Source organism: Callospermophilus lateralis, chromosome 2 (genome assembly GCF_048772815.1).
Source record: "Callospermophilus lateralis isolate mCalLat2 chromosome 2, mCalLat2.hap1, whole genome shotgun sequence".
NCBI lineage: Eukaryota > Metazoa > Chordata > Mammalia > Rodentia > Sciuridae > Callospermophilus > Callospermophilus lateralis.
This window is the reverse complement of record NC_135306.1, coordinates 19,295,935-19,310,272: the sequence shown is the minus strand read 5'-3', so window position 1 is coordinate 19,310,272 and position 14,338 is coordinate 19,295,935. Positions and strand designations below refer to the sequence as shown.

Genomic DNA, 14,338 nt, shown 5'->3' with positions numbered 1-14,338 from the left:
CTGACTTTTGAGGACAGGAGGGCCATGGGGGGCCCCAGAGCAACCCAGGAGTCCTCTCCCACCTGTGGAATCTATTAACCAAGAAAAATCCTCAAGGTCAGAGGCCTGGGAACTGCTGCCCGTGAGCATCACCTCGCTGGCCGGGGACACACGGGTGACAGAGGTGAGGAAGTGCTTCTCCCTCCCTGGAGAGTTGGGGGAACACCAACACCAAAGGCATGAGGAGGACAGCTGCTCAGAGGCCACAACCAAAATCGCCAACTCGGGAAGCCATGGCCACACTCTTGTCTGCACTTCTGCAAAGAACAGCGAGCACCCGGGTCCCCACAGGGTGCAGGGTCCCGTGCTGCAAGTGTCTGGGGCCTCCGCTGTGTGCAGGGCCCAGGCAGATTCCACCTTAATTTAGTCATTTGTGTCATACACACTTACTGAGCATCCACACTGTCCCAGGCACGAAGGAGCCACCCAGACTCAAGACCAAGGTCCTCGCTACCACGAGCTTACCTAGGTGGGGGGCGTAGTTCTACTGCTGTGTTCATTCCACAGAGGAGGAAATGGCTAATGGAGGCTCAGAGAGGTTATGCAATTTGTCCAAAGCCACACAGCTGCCAAGATTTGAACCACTCCTGCCATACTGACACTATCCCATTTAATCCCCATAATAAATCCAGCAGTGAAATTGGTGAAGAACCCCCTCTGGTGTTGTCTGGGGTACTTCCATTGGTCCTCCCAGGTACCAGATTCTCTCAACCTCGGCCTTATGCATTCTTATAGAAGTTACTCCAAGATGCCCAGACGGGAACTTATCTACCCTCATCCTCCCACCCACAGAATTCCAACATGATGTCAGTGAAGACACTGGGCTCAGTTCTACTTCAGGGCCTTTGCACATGCTGCCCTTGCTGCCTGGGATTTTCAACTCTCAAAATGGTACAGGAAGCCTCCTTCTCCTTCTGGGGGTTTCAGCTCAGAAGTCATCTTCTCAGAGAGAACCTCCCTGAACACCTTCAGGCACCTCCCAGAACACCCCCCTCTGGCTTCCCACAGTTACTGTGGTTTGAATGCATCCTTCCAATTGCACATAAGGGAAACTTAATCTGCAAATTCATATGCTAATGGTATTTGCAGGGGGAGCTTTGGAGAAAATAGGATTAGATGAGGTCAGTGCAGCTGGTGTGTGGGTGGGTGGGGGCTCCCCTGGTGGCACTGGTGGCTTTAAAGAAGAAGCAGAGCAATCTGAGCTGGCGGACTTGCTCTGTCTTGTTATGTGATGTCCCCTGCATGTCATGGGGCAGCAAGAGGGCCTCACCAAGGCCTTTGGGCTTCCCAGCCTCCAGAACAGAGCCCAGTGAACCTCTGTTCTTTATAACTCACCCAGTCCGTGGTATTTGTTGCAGCAACAGAAAACAGACTAGGACACCCATGTCCCTCATTGTGCTCCTCTGTGCTCCTTTCTGGATCTTCACCTCCCTCCCCACCTCCGTTGCGCCCTCACAGCAGGGCCTCAGCTTTATCCCCAGCTCCCAGGACATGTCAGGCACACCGCAGGTGCACCACAAGGACTGGGGGGCTTATGGAGCACCTCCCGGCTGCCACCTGCTGAGTCTCTCTATAAGATGCTGATGGTGACCTCCACCTAGCAGGTGTCTTGGAGGACTCAGGGAAGGTGCCTGGGTACAGAGCTCCACCTAGGGAGGAGAGGGCTTGCCAGAAAGACAGGGAGTTTGCTGCCCATCATGGCAAGGTTGGCCGTGAACACAACCCAGCCACAGGCAGCCCTCGGAGATGGCCAGAGAGCATGCTTCCCTGGTGGGGAGGGCTCAGGAGCTGCCCGGCCTGGCGACCTTGAGGAGGCCCAGGTGCCCGCAGACCTCCCAACAGCGACCAGAGGCCGCGGTGATCTCCTGAATGCTGCATCCTGACGTTTGAGCAAAGAACACCAACGCATGGAATAAATGCCACGGTCTCCTCCACAGGAAAGGGAGAGCGGAGAGAGTCTCCAGGGGAGGTGCCTGGCCTGGAGCCCCAAGCTGGGCAGCTTCCTGGCTGTCAGGATCCAGGTCCTAAAACAGCTGGGAGCTGGTCTGGGAGCAAGGCACACAGCCAGAGAGAAGGCTAAGACATCAGGGACCTAGACCTCTTTCTCCTTTATGAAACAAATAGTCCACTTGTAGGGAGAGGAGGGCTCTGTAGGGGGTACTTTTTGATGCCTCTGCCTCCTCCTTCAGGTGACGACACTCCACGATGCGCTGGACAAGCACCCCTCCCCCAGCTGGTCCTGCCAATCAAAACGCCTGGCCTCCCGCCAGCCAATCGGGTGTCCCACCCTGGACTAGGCCTCTTAAGCGGAAGGACACAGGGAAGTCTTGGCGAGTGCCCCAGCCTCACCTCCGGGCCTGCCCACACCCTTCTAGTACATTCCTCCTGGGCAGGAGTTGGCTCAAGCCCCGCTGCCAAAGCTTCCCTGAGAGCGCGGTCAGGGCGGCGGCTGGAGGCCTGCGGGCACCTGGGCCTCCTCGAGGTGGCCAGGCTGGGTGCTCGCGGGGCCCTCCCCACCAGGGAAGCATGCTCTCTGGCCATCTCCGGAGGGCTGCCTGGGGCCTGGGTCAGGTTCGCGGCCCGCCTTGCCATGCTGGGCAGCCATCGCTGATGGAAGGACACTGTCACCAGCTCTCTCTCCTCTCCTTTCCCAGGACCTGATCTGGGACCTGGTGCACCAGCCCCCCCAACCCTCGCAGGGGGTCCGTGCCCCAGTGCCTAGTGGATGGCGGGGATCTAGATCCCAGGGCCAGTCCTGGGCCCGAGCTGCCCACCAGACTGACTGTCCATCCATTTGGCTGCAGCAGGGAGAGCGACCCTCATGACATCCCAGTACTGGGGGCAGCTCAGCCTCTACTGTAGTAAACACTGCACAAGAAACGGAGGAGGAGACAACGCCCTTCAAGAGGGACCCAGGGTAAGGACAAAGCCCCGGCCCAGCCCCTGCCGGTCACCACTCCGGGTTTGGGAGGCGCCTGTCCTGCTGGGCATGCGCACCACCCAGCAGTCTGCAGCTCACCTTTTTCTCATCCCGGCCTTGCAGGAGACAGAGGCCGCTCCTCAGGTCACCCTCCGGCTGTCTCAGAGCGCTGCTGCCCTGGGGGTGGGGCAGGCCCGAGGGCGGGGAGGTGCTGCGGCCCTGCGGGTCCACCCAGGTGTAGATGTGGTTGGTGACATAGCCTCCAGGGATGCGCCCCGCAGAGTACACGGACAGCACCAGCTTCTTGGAGCCCTTCAGAGCCTAGAGAGAGAGGGGAACACAGAGTTAGAGGGAAGGGAGCACTCCCCCCTTGCCATTAGGGAGACCTTGCTTCCTCTCAGGACCCCACGTGGAGGAGCCACCCAGCCCCCAAGTCGGCCTCCCCGCCCCAACCCTTACTTTTGGCCTGTAGAAATGGGGACACCTGCCTCTCCCCTATCTTCAAGCCGACCCAATACAAGAAATCTGATCTCCTGGGATAGTATCCTGCAGATAGAAGGTGCCCAGCAGACCCAGGCTGCTGTCCCCAGCAGGGCCTCTGTGCACTTGGACCCTTGGACCCTGTCTGATACGTGGGGCTCGCTGTGAATGGACCTGCAAACTGGGGTTTGTGCTGAACACCTGCCTTCCCTCTGGGCGTCTGGAATGTGGGTGCCGGCAGAGAGCCCCCATAAAACCTTTCTAGGGCTCTCTAGTCAGTTTCCTGGGCAGGCAGCACTGCACTCCTGTGGGCACAGTCTGGTGCTGAAGGAATTAAGCCTCATGACTCACCGAAGGTCCCTCGGGAGCCTGGACTTCCTCTGGACTTTGCCAATGTGTCTCTTCCTTATGCTCATTTTGGTTTGTTTCCTTCTGATGTAATATATATTAACCCTGAGTACACAGCCGCCAGCCGCCCGTGCCCACGGGTTCTGCGTCCGCAGATTCAACCAACTACGGGCCAAACATATTTTTTTTTAATGGATCTGACTGAACCCGTACAGACGTTTTCCTTGTCATTATTCTCCAGACAATACAGAGTAACAACTACTCACACAGCATTTGCACTGTATTGGGTATTATAAATAATCTAGAGATCACAAAGCATGTGCAGGATGTGTGCAACTTGTACAAAACAGACGTAAGCATCAGCGGATTTTCATATCCAGAGGGGGTCCTGGAACCCATCGCCCAGAGACCCGGGGACAACTGTGTATTCTGAACCCACTGAGCCTTTCTAGTTAATCACTGAGTCTGGGGATGGTCTTGGGGACACCAGTAAAATTCTAGGTGAGAGGCAAATGAAAAAAACATTGATAATAACAATAGCTTAATATTGTTAAAGGGCCTGTGGGTGTCGGGTGCTCCACCCTGCATCCGACAGGTACTATCTCATGAAATTCTCAAGGGATCCAATCTTGGGAGTGCAGAGTGGTCTACTACTTGGATAGATATGGAGGGAAATCACCTGCCCACACGGCTAATAGGGGCTTCCTTTCCTACAGCTACTCATTTTGAGTGTAGACACCATCTTTGTTTTTTAAAGGCTGGGTTGGAACAACCACGCAGGGTGATAATCCTGAACTCTAGGCCCTGGGTAGAAGCTGAGGTCGCCATATTGCTTTCCCACAATGCACCTGGAGCGGTGAGGGCGATGCTGACTCGGAGGCAGTCACCAGGTGCTAGATCAACTGCAAGCGCACCCCATGTTAGGGACTGAATGTGTGTCTCCCCCGAAACTCCAATGTTGAAGCCCCGCCCCCGAACGATGGTCATTAGAGATGGGGCCCGTGGGAGGCAGTTGGAGTTAGCTGGGGTCCGCAGGGTGAGGCCATCGTCATAGAAGAGAGGGACCAGAGTTTGTTCCTGTCTCCTCCGGGGACCCAGGCATGTGGCCATTTGGAAGCCGGGAAGTGGAGCCAACCACACTGGCACCCCGAGCTCAGACTTCCCGGCTCCAGAAATGGTGGCAAATGAATTCCTGTAGTGGAAGCCGCCCCCACCTCTGGCACTTTGTCCTGGTGGCCCTGGCTCCCCGATGGCCCTGGCTCCCTAACCACCGCAGCTGGAGGCTCTGTGAGTCGCTGAGAACATAGACACATACTGAGATTTTATGCTGCCATAAAAATCATATGGACAAAGAGTTTGTGAAGCCGTGGACATGTGATATATTTCAATGTTAAGTGGGGTCAACCGGCTACGAATCATGTCCTCATGGTATGGTCTCAGTTATTAAGAGAAAGAAAAACCATACAGGAAAAAACCAGGGAAGTCCCGTGCCCGCGTTCAGTGTTTCTCTGTCGAGTGGGGCTGCGGGTGATGATGTCTTGCTTTTCCTACTTCTCCATAGTTCCCACATGACCCACAGCGAGGGCACACTGCTCTCAGTACCACACACGCAAATAATAACGTGCCTTAAAAGGAGGGCCCCTGGGCTCTCAGCAACACCCACCCCCCCAACCCCCCCACCCCCCACTGCACGCGGCTCTCCAACTCCCAGGACCTGGAGGACAAGGGGACCAAGGACTGAGCTTGCAGAGTCAGCGGGTTGGGGTGCAGGGGCTGGCTGTGTGCAGGGGCTCTGACGGGCAGACCCCTCCCAGAGGAGGAAAGGCGGGCCCCAAGGCGCTGGGCCTCCACTCGCAGCTCAGTGCCAGCCCTGGCCTGGGGTGGTAGCTCACCAAAACTCTGCTTTAAAAAAAAATTATTTTAAGACAATAAACAGGGAAAGATTTAGTGTTCTTTCGGCATCCCCAGGGCTCCCCGTAGAACAGTAGGGCCTAAGAAAAGGCTGGTCTGATTAGGTAAGAAAGTAAAGCGTTCCCCCCACAGAAATGGGAACCCCTAGGGACATGTTGTGCAGCCACAGCGAGTCCGGCCGGTGGTGCTGGAGTGAGAGCAGAGGAGCGTGGAGGGAAGAAGAGACCGAGGGCCATGGAGTCAGGCACTTCCACCATGAGTGGGCTGCGTACCCCACAGGCAGCACCGTGAGGTGGGGAGGGATGATACCCATCTGTCAGGGGTGAGGGTGAAAGGAGGTGACAGGCAGGAAGTGCAGAGCCTTGCGCACAGTAGGTGCTCAGCAGACGGCAGAGCCCACTCGCCTGTCTCCTGGGGAGTATCTGCATGGAGGAGGGGAGCTCAGATGCCACCGGGGAGCACTGTCCCAGGAGTTGAAAGGGAGAGTGGGGGAGAGGATGAGCCACACGCAGCGTCATTTGTATTCCTTCTCGTGGCCGCGGCGGAACCCTCTTGGTCAGTGCTATAAATAGGCCGGCACAACCTTGAGAAGCAGAGGAGGTCAACGCCTTTGATGAGAACACTGTGGAGAGCGGCTCTGCAGAGGGCCCACCCGCTGCCCGCCCACGCCCGGGATTTTACAAAAGAGGACTCTGAAGTCCCTAGAGGGGAAGGGACGGAGGGGCACAGCTCAGGACACAGGAGGCCAGCCCAGGGCAAGCCCCTTCCCCTCTGCACCTCGGTTTCCCCGTCACAAGACTTCGGGGCTGTAAAACCTGCCACTCACTCAGCTTAGGTCACTCTGGAAGGCCCGCTGACCACTCTTCTTTGAGGAGGACAAGGACGCCCTCTCCCTATGTTGCCTGTTTGATTTCGCTGGCGACTCTGCAGGCAGCAAGATTCCTGAGTCAGCACTTTCAACACCCAAGTGGGCTTGGAAGATGGCCTGGGCCCCCTGGACTCCGCGGAACGCCCCCCCCCCCCGCCCCAGTCTTTAATTTAACTACAACACATTGAACGTGGCACGCAGGAAAGGAGGGGGCCCGAGAAGCCGGGTTCACCTTCCCACCACCTCCGGGCCTCGTCCATATTCACTATGGCTTCTTTATTTAAAGGGCATTAGGCCTGGAGGAGGGAACTTCTAGAGCAAGCTCACTACTGCCTCTCCCCGCCAGCCATCCGCCAGGCTTCTGCTATCCCGGCCACCCGGGGAACTGCAAGGTTCCACTTGTGGTCAGCTGTACCGGCCACTCACTGTACTTCTCTGGTCAGCGCGGGCCTCCGAAGCAGGCTGCACTGTGCCACTGGGTCGCAGGTGACCTGGGGCTGCTAGCTCCCCTTGCCAGGCCTTGGTTTTGCCCTCTGGTAATGACCAAGGGGTACTTAGTGATCACTAAGGTCCTGCCCCAAACAAAACTGCTGTATCTCCCTGGCTCATGGAGCCTGATGGTCAGGGTCTTGACAGCAGAGAGATCGAGGCCTTGGAGACACACGGGGATCAGTCTCAGGTAGGCCTGCAGGTGGGCTGGGCCCGACAAACCACCTCAGACTTCCCCATCCCAGGAGTGAGCTCTGGGGACTGTGCGGGCCATTGCTCCCAGGTCACCGACCCAAATCCTTGGACCTTGACCAAGACCTGGGACTCTGAGGTTCCGTATCAGCTGGGAGGGGGCCATGGAGATCTCAGGGGTAGCAGGATGCAAACCCCAACTCGGCACCTCAGGGGCAGCCGGGGACCTTCAAAGAACCTGAAGGCCAGGGGTCAGTGCCCCCCAGTGGCACTATGGCTGTGCCCTTGCTCTGTAGACAGCCACCTGCAGACGATAAATCACATGCAACCCCTACATTAAAGCAGCCCGAATTCCCAACCTGTGCAGGTGGCTGGCCTCTGTCTCCACATCTCCTCCCACCTTCTCTGTAGCCATAGGAGCCTTCAAATGGGAGGGATCTGGGGGGAGCCCCCGGCCAACCAGGGAGGCCGCCAGAGCGCCATGTTCCCACCCTTGTCCTCCTGTGCCTCGTAGTAACACCGACCCTGGGGCTTGCCTGTGTCACCAACTCAGATCAGAGCCCTCTCCATCAGACCGGGCAGGTGGCATGGCTGAGACGCGTCCATCACCAGAAAACAACCCACCCGGGCAGTGCTGCGAGGAAGGAACTGGAAATCGCACGTGGGTGTCGTCCAAGTCAACAACTCGCTACTTGGCTTAATGCTCTCGGAAGGCGAAGGGCCCCACTTAGAGAGTCAATTCTAAAACCCCCAAATCAGAGGCCAGGCTGACACCCTTCTCTGCAGGGCAGAGGACTGTGGCCCGGCCTGGGGCCATAGCGCAGGGAGAAGGCCCAGCACAACACATGCACCAAACACAAACCGGACCGGACCTCAAGGGCACAAGATGGTCGCTACTGAGCATGTGCAAAAGAAGGTCCCCAGAAGCCCCAAGTAACGCTGGTGACTCATCCAGCTCACTCCGGGGCACAGACCTCGAGGGGCAGGCTCTTCTTTTTGGGGGAACAGAGATTCTGAACATCAGGAAGGAGAACCGTGCTGAGATGAGGTTCGTGATCTGAAAGGACGATGCGGCTTGCTCTTTCCGCCCCGCTGACCAGCGTGCCTTTGGGTTCAGACACTGCATAATGGTCCTCGGGTCTGCTGATGACCTCCTGTGTGGCACTAGGAAAATCACCTAAGCTCTCTGTGCTCAGGTCTGCATTTTGCAACTGTTAGCCAGGTGTGACGGGGATGCTTATAATCCCAGTGACATGGCAGGCTGAGATAGGAGGACGGTTAAGTATGAGGCAAGCCTCAGCAACTTAGACCCTGTCTCAAAACTGGAAAATTAAAAGGGGATGGAGATGTGGTAGAGGGCCCCTGGGTTCAATCCACGTTCCCAAAAAACAAACAAACAAACAAACAAAAAAAAAAGCAACTGTTGTAAGAATTGTTAGGATAGTGCACACCACCTACACGGTACCTGGCACACACGAGGGCCTACGTCCTTACTAGGATGATACCTTCCTGAGTGTGCCCGCCGCTCCTTTTCCCAGCACAAGCTGAAGGCGTTCTGTGAAGCTGACTCTATATGGACCCCAGTATAAAGGACCTCGAGCTCCTCGCCAGGTCCCCCTTTCTTCCTTGTAGGAACCATCCTTTCCTTTAATCCGCCTTCCTCCTATCTGCCCTGCCTTCCTCCTTCAGCTTCTCCCTCCACCTCCAGGCAGCCCTCCCAGATTGTGGTGGCTCCTCCGAAGGCACCAGCCTGCTTCTCTGTTTCTGCCACCGGCAACACCGTAGGCTCTGGGTCCCTTTCATTCTCCTGTCTTTGAGACCACCAGACAAGTCCCGAGACACACTGGAGCTTGTTTTCTGTATGACCTCCCCTTGCTCCTTCAGACCCATTCATTTGTCCATCCATCCAACAAGTACTGAATGAGGTCTCTATGTGCCGGGGGTCCTGAGGAATCTGCTCCAATTAGGCACAGGGAGCAGCACTTGGGCTTGAAGAGAATCAGACCCAGGCCACCAGCCCACAGAACTCACGGAGGTGAGCACAGAACCCTCAGACCCGAGGGGACTCTGGAGAGGGAAGCAGGAGGGGCTGGGACCTCAGCTCTGGAGCCAGGCAGGGGACCCCCACCTAGCTCTGCCACCTGAAGCTCTGGGCGGTTACAGTGGCACTATCTCACAGGTGTCTGTGAGGATTGAATCAAACCAGCATGTGTGCGTGTGTGTGTCTGTGTGTACGTACGTGTGTGTGTGTCTGTGTGTACGTACGTGTGTGTGTGTGTGTACGTACGTGTGTGTGTCTGTGTGTACGTACGTGTGTGTGTACGTATGTGTGTGTCTGTGTGTACGTATGTGTGTGTGTGTGTGTACGTATGTGTGTGTCTGTGTGTACGTATGTGTGTGTGTGTGTGTGTACGTACGTGTGTGTCTGTGTGTACGTATGTGTGTGTCTGTGTGTACGTATGTGTGTGTGTGTGTGTGTACGTATGTGTGTATGTGTGTGTCTGTGTGTACGTATGTGTGTGTGTGTGTGTCTGTGTGTACGTATGTGTGTATGTGTGTGTCTGTGTGTACGTATGTGTGTGTGTGTGTGTGTGTACGTATGTGTGTATGTGTGTGTACGTACGTGTGTGTGTGTGTGTGTCTGTGTGTACGTATGTGTGTGTGTGTGTGTGTACGTACGTGTGTGTCTGTGTGTACGTATGTGTGTGTCTGTGTGTACGTATGTGTGTGTGTGTCTGTGTGTACGTATGTGTGTATGTGTGTGTCTGTGTGTACGTATGTGTGTGTGTGTGTGTGTGTACGTATGTGTGTATGTGTGTGTCTGTGTGTACGTATGTGTGTGTGTGTGTGTGTGTACGTATGTGTGTGTGTGTGTGTGTGTGTACGTACGTGTGTGTGTGTCTGTGTGTACGTACGTGTGTGTGTGTCTGTGTGTACGTAGCCTGTTCTGGACTTCTATACACGTGCCTTTGGACATATGCAAAGCTGTCTTCTGGGTGTCACGTATATTGACTCACACTGCACATCTTCTGCTCCATCTTTTTATTTTAGATGAAGCTTATCTTGAGGGTCTTTCCTCACCAACTCAATGGCATCAAGCTCATCTCTTCCCACGTGCACGCAGGGACTCGCTACCATGGGATTCTCCTATAGATAAACATCTAGGGCGCTTCTCCTTTTTATTTATTTTTATTTTTTGCAGCACAAACATCTGCAATGAAGACCCTTCTCAGGCCCATCTTGAAGCATGCTGCATTTGACTTTCTAGATGCAGCGGAAAACCTGAGGCAGCAGGCAAAGCAGCCCACGTCACTACAGTTGGGGTTTGGATGTGTCCTGGGGCCGGCCTCTCTCCCAGGTGTGGTTCCTACAGCCACCTGCAGGGGGCAGCACTGTGCCACCTCGTCTCGTAGTGGGCCCCTGGATGGGCCTCCGTGGAGGCTTCCCAACAGTATCCCAAAGCAGTGCTCCCCTTCCTTCCTACTTTCAGGCTCTATCTTCCAACTTCACCTGGGGGCTAACTCTTGGGTCCTAAGTATTGCAAAACACCAATATAAAAAGGGTAACGTGGTGGAGGCTTAGGGTAGGGGCAATGACCTAGGGTAATTTTCCAATGGAAGTTCCCAAAAGATGTTCCACCCTTCCTAGCTCTGAGACTTTAGACAAGGTACTTGACCTCTCTGAGCCTGTTTTCTCACCTGTTAAATCAGGCTGCTAATGCCCACCCTCAGAATTATCCTGTGGGCCAAATGAGCACTGATGGATATTCTGCACTGGGTGATACACAGGAGGCCCTGGGCAAATGGAGGGTGATACTGTTAGTAACAGAAAGATTACAATGACCGCATCTTGGGTGGGGGGGCATGCTGGGGATGGGACCCAGGGTCTCACACGTGCCAGTCAGGTGCCCTACTGAGCGCCATCCCCAGCCTCTTTTTGAAATTATATTGAAATAGGGTCTTGCTAAGTTGCCAAGGCTGGCCTTGAACTTGCAATCCTCCTGCCACAGCCTCCAGAGGTGCTGGGATTACAGGTGTGCACCACCATGCCCAGCCTGATGACATTTTATTCTTCCCACTGCACAGATGAGGAAAGTCATAATGGTAATGTCCCATGTAAGGTCACAGAGAGGATAGGGCTTGGATATGAATCTTGGACTCTCTAAACCGGTGCCTCCCCTCCCACAGCCCTCACCGCAGCTCAAGGGGGTTCAGAGAACACAAGGCTGCTCCTACACCTTGTCCCAAGACAGACATGGCAGGTACAGGTCAGAGGCCCTCAGACCCCGGAGCCTTAGGCAGATGACAACCACAAGCCCTGGAAAGACCCTACCCATCATCCCTGCCTAGAGGGAAGACAGAAATTAGCAGTGTGGTCTCTGTGCCCCAGTAGCATATCTTAATGTCATGGGAAAGTAAATCCCTAATTAGCACACTGTCTTCAGGGTGCCTTCCACCTGCACCATCTTTCTGTGTCAATCACCTCGCACAGGGACCACTACTGCATGGGCCCCAGCCTCCGCTCTCAGCCCCCAAAATCAGCCTCTGAAGAGCAGCCAAATGATCCACTTAAAATATAAGCCGACCCTGTCCCTTATTGTCCCCAACGCTCCTTGTTGCCTCTGATATAAGGTGCATCTCAGGCCTGGGCGGCTGCCCCACACCTGACCAGCCCATCCCCGCCCCCGCCTGCCACCTGAGCTTTCTTACAGTATCAGATCACCGGCTCTTTCCACTTCAGGCCCCTGCACGTGCTGCTCACTGCCCCTGAGAGGCCACATCCCACATTCCTGTTCAAGTTCTCCTTCTAGCTCCACCCTCTAACAGACCAGGAAGCCAGGACCTCTGGCTTCATCACAGGTGGATCAACAAGCAGAACCCCACAAGGTGGCAGGGGACTCCACTTAAAGTGACAACGAGGACATACATGCAAGGAAGCCCTCCCCGAGGAAGGTTCTCTCCGGAAGTACCAAGGAATCCTCTAGCGGGATCTAAATAATCTATTCATTTCTCTTTCTGCCTCGGTTTTAGGAAGCTCAGAATTCAATTTAAAGATGAAATACTCTTTTTATCAAAGACGGCATCCACACAAGCGCTCGCAGACTGTCAAACTTCACTTCTGATCCGTTTACCTTTTTAATAATGCGCTTTTCAGTTTAAGCCTCTCGGTTGCTCTTGACATAAGAGCAATCTTAGTTATAAACATATGAACAAATAAGTAAATGATCTATGTAGAGGCTGAAGAATGTGTTAAATTATGCCAGTCGCAGAGCAGGTGCTCCATAAAACAATTGCTGAGCAGATGAATAAATGCTAAAATCTACACCCATCTCTAGGATCTGACACCCCTTCCAAGCATCTGGAGGCTGAGATCCTTGCCGCAGATGCTTGAACAATAAAACTCTGCTTTCGGGAGACTCCTGTCCCTCTCCCACCACTCCTAGGAAACACCTGGCCACTGCCGAGTGTGGTCTAAGATACATGTCATTTGTGAACATTCCCTACATCAAAGTCCCCAAATCGCTAATTCCATATTCTTTCGGTAAGCAGGTAGGGGTGAGATAAGGCTTTGCTATTTCTCAAACACCCACAGCTGCATGGGATCCTCACCGACATCTGTGTGCCTGCAGGGGCCAGGCTCCGGGACACAGCTGTGACACTACAAGGCCTGCCCATTTTGCTCCAGCTCTGTGCAGCTATGGCCCAGGCTCTGGCTGCTGCATCCCTGGAGAATCACCAGGACTGCAGGGCAGGGTGCCCTCCAAGACCCTCCCTACAGACAGCTCAGCATGAGCCTCCAGAAGCAGCTGCAAAAAGTATATGGAAGACCCTCAAGGGAGCAGGGGATCCAGGAACTGTGGCTGCCAGGAGCAAGCTGGGGCATGGGAGGGGACCCCCTGGTGAGAGGTTTAAGAGGAGGCAGGAGGGAAGCTCCTCTCTGCAGACCTTCCTTCATGCTACTTAATGTGCCTTTCACTGGCGCCTCCCGCAGCGGTATTTTAAAAACCAATGGTTCATTCCCTGCCCTTCTTGAACAAGACTTTGACCTTGTCCAAAGGCTCTGTGAGTAAGAGGAAAACCTCACTTTCATCTTGGAAACATGGAGGGATCCCAAGGGCTGGGATAGAGACCTGAACTGAGAAAGCCCCTGTTCTCCCCTGAATGTCTTACTGAGAGCAGGCTGTGAGAAAATGCACCCCCAAAGGAAGGAGAAAACCCGACCTTGGGGATAATGCTACAAGAAATTTGCAAGAAAGTGATAGGGTGACCACCCCTTTGCAAAACAACTCACAAGACAAAGCCAGCGCAGATCCCAGAAAGATACTGATTCCTTTTTAATGCAATTCTTCCATTACCCACTAAGCCTGACTTTTAGCCCCTTATAATTTAAGTAAATTGCTTTACAAATGTTCTTTTCTCTTTATTCTTTTTTTAAGGAAGAACTAACATGACTCTAGGAGTCATAAATATAATGGCTCAAGAGGAGGCTTGATGGGTTTGCAATGGAGTATTTTATTGTCTGGGGTTGATGTCCAATGCACATATATCCATCAGGAATATGAGCGTACATCAATGTCTTTTTCTCAGCTCCTGAGCAGATATGTTGATGGGGCTTCTTGCCTTCCCAGACTCCTTATATCCCTGTCCCTCAACTCTTTCTGACCACTCTCAGTTGAAAGAGTGAAGGGTTTCCAGCTGAATTTGATTTCACACTGAAGAATTTGAATTCAAGGTGGAGGATCAACTGTGCTTCAAAAACACACTCAGCAGCCAGGTGCGGTGGCACACGCCTGTCATCCCAGCGGCTCTGGAGGCTGAGGCAGGAGGATCACAAGTTCAAAGCCAGCCTCAGCAATGGAAGGCGTTAAGCAACTCAGTGAGACCCTGTCTTTAAATAAAATACAAAATAGGGCTGAGGATGTGGCTCAGTGGTTGAGTGCCCCTGAGTTCAACCCCTGGTTACCCACCCCCTGCCAAAAAAAAAACCAAAAAAAACAGACTCAGCAAACATCAGAATGGAAAAGACAGACTTGATGAGGTTCAAATATAAAACTTTGAGATTAAATGGGCATAGGTTATCAGTAAGTTATA

At 54.1% G+C, this 14,338-nt stretch overlaps 1 protein-coding gene across 1 annotated transcript in view; it reads right to left on the bottom strand.

Annotated features, from left to right (window-relative positions):
• Window positions 1-14,338, bottom strand: part of Whrn (whirlin) — an 85,999-nt gene that overhangs the window by 59,093 nt on the left and 12,568 nt on the right. The window contains exon 2 of the mRNA XM_077108636.1: window positions 3,059-3,280. Within this exon, the coding sequence (XP_076964751.1) occupies window positions 3,059-3,280 (222 nt within the window). The remainder of the gene's footprint in view (window positions 1-3,058; window positions 3,281-14,338) is intronic.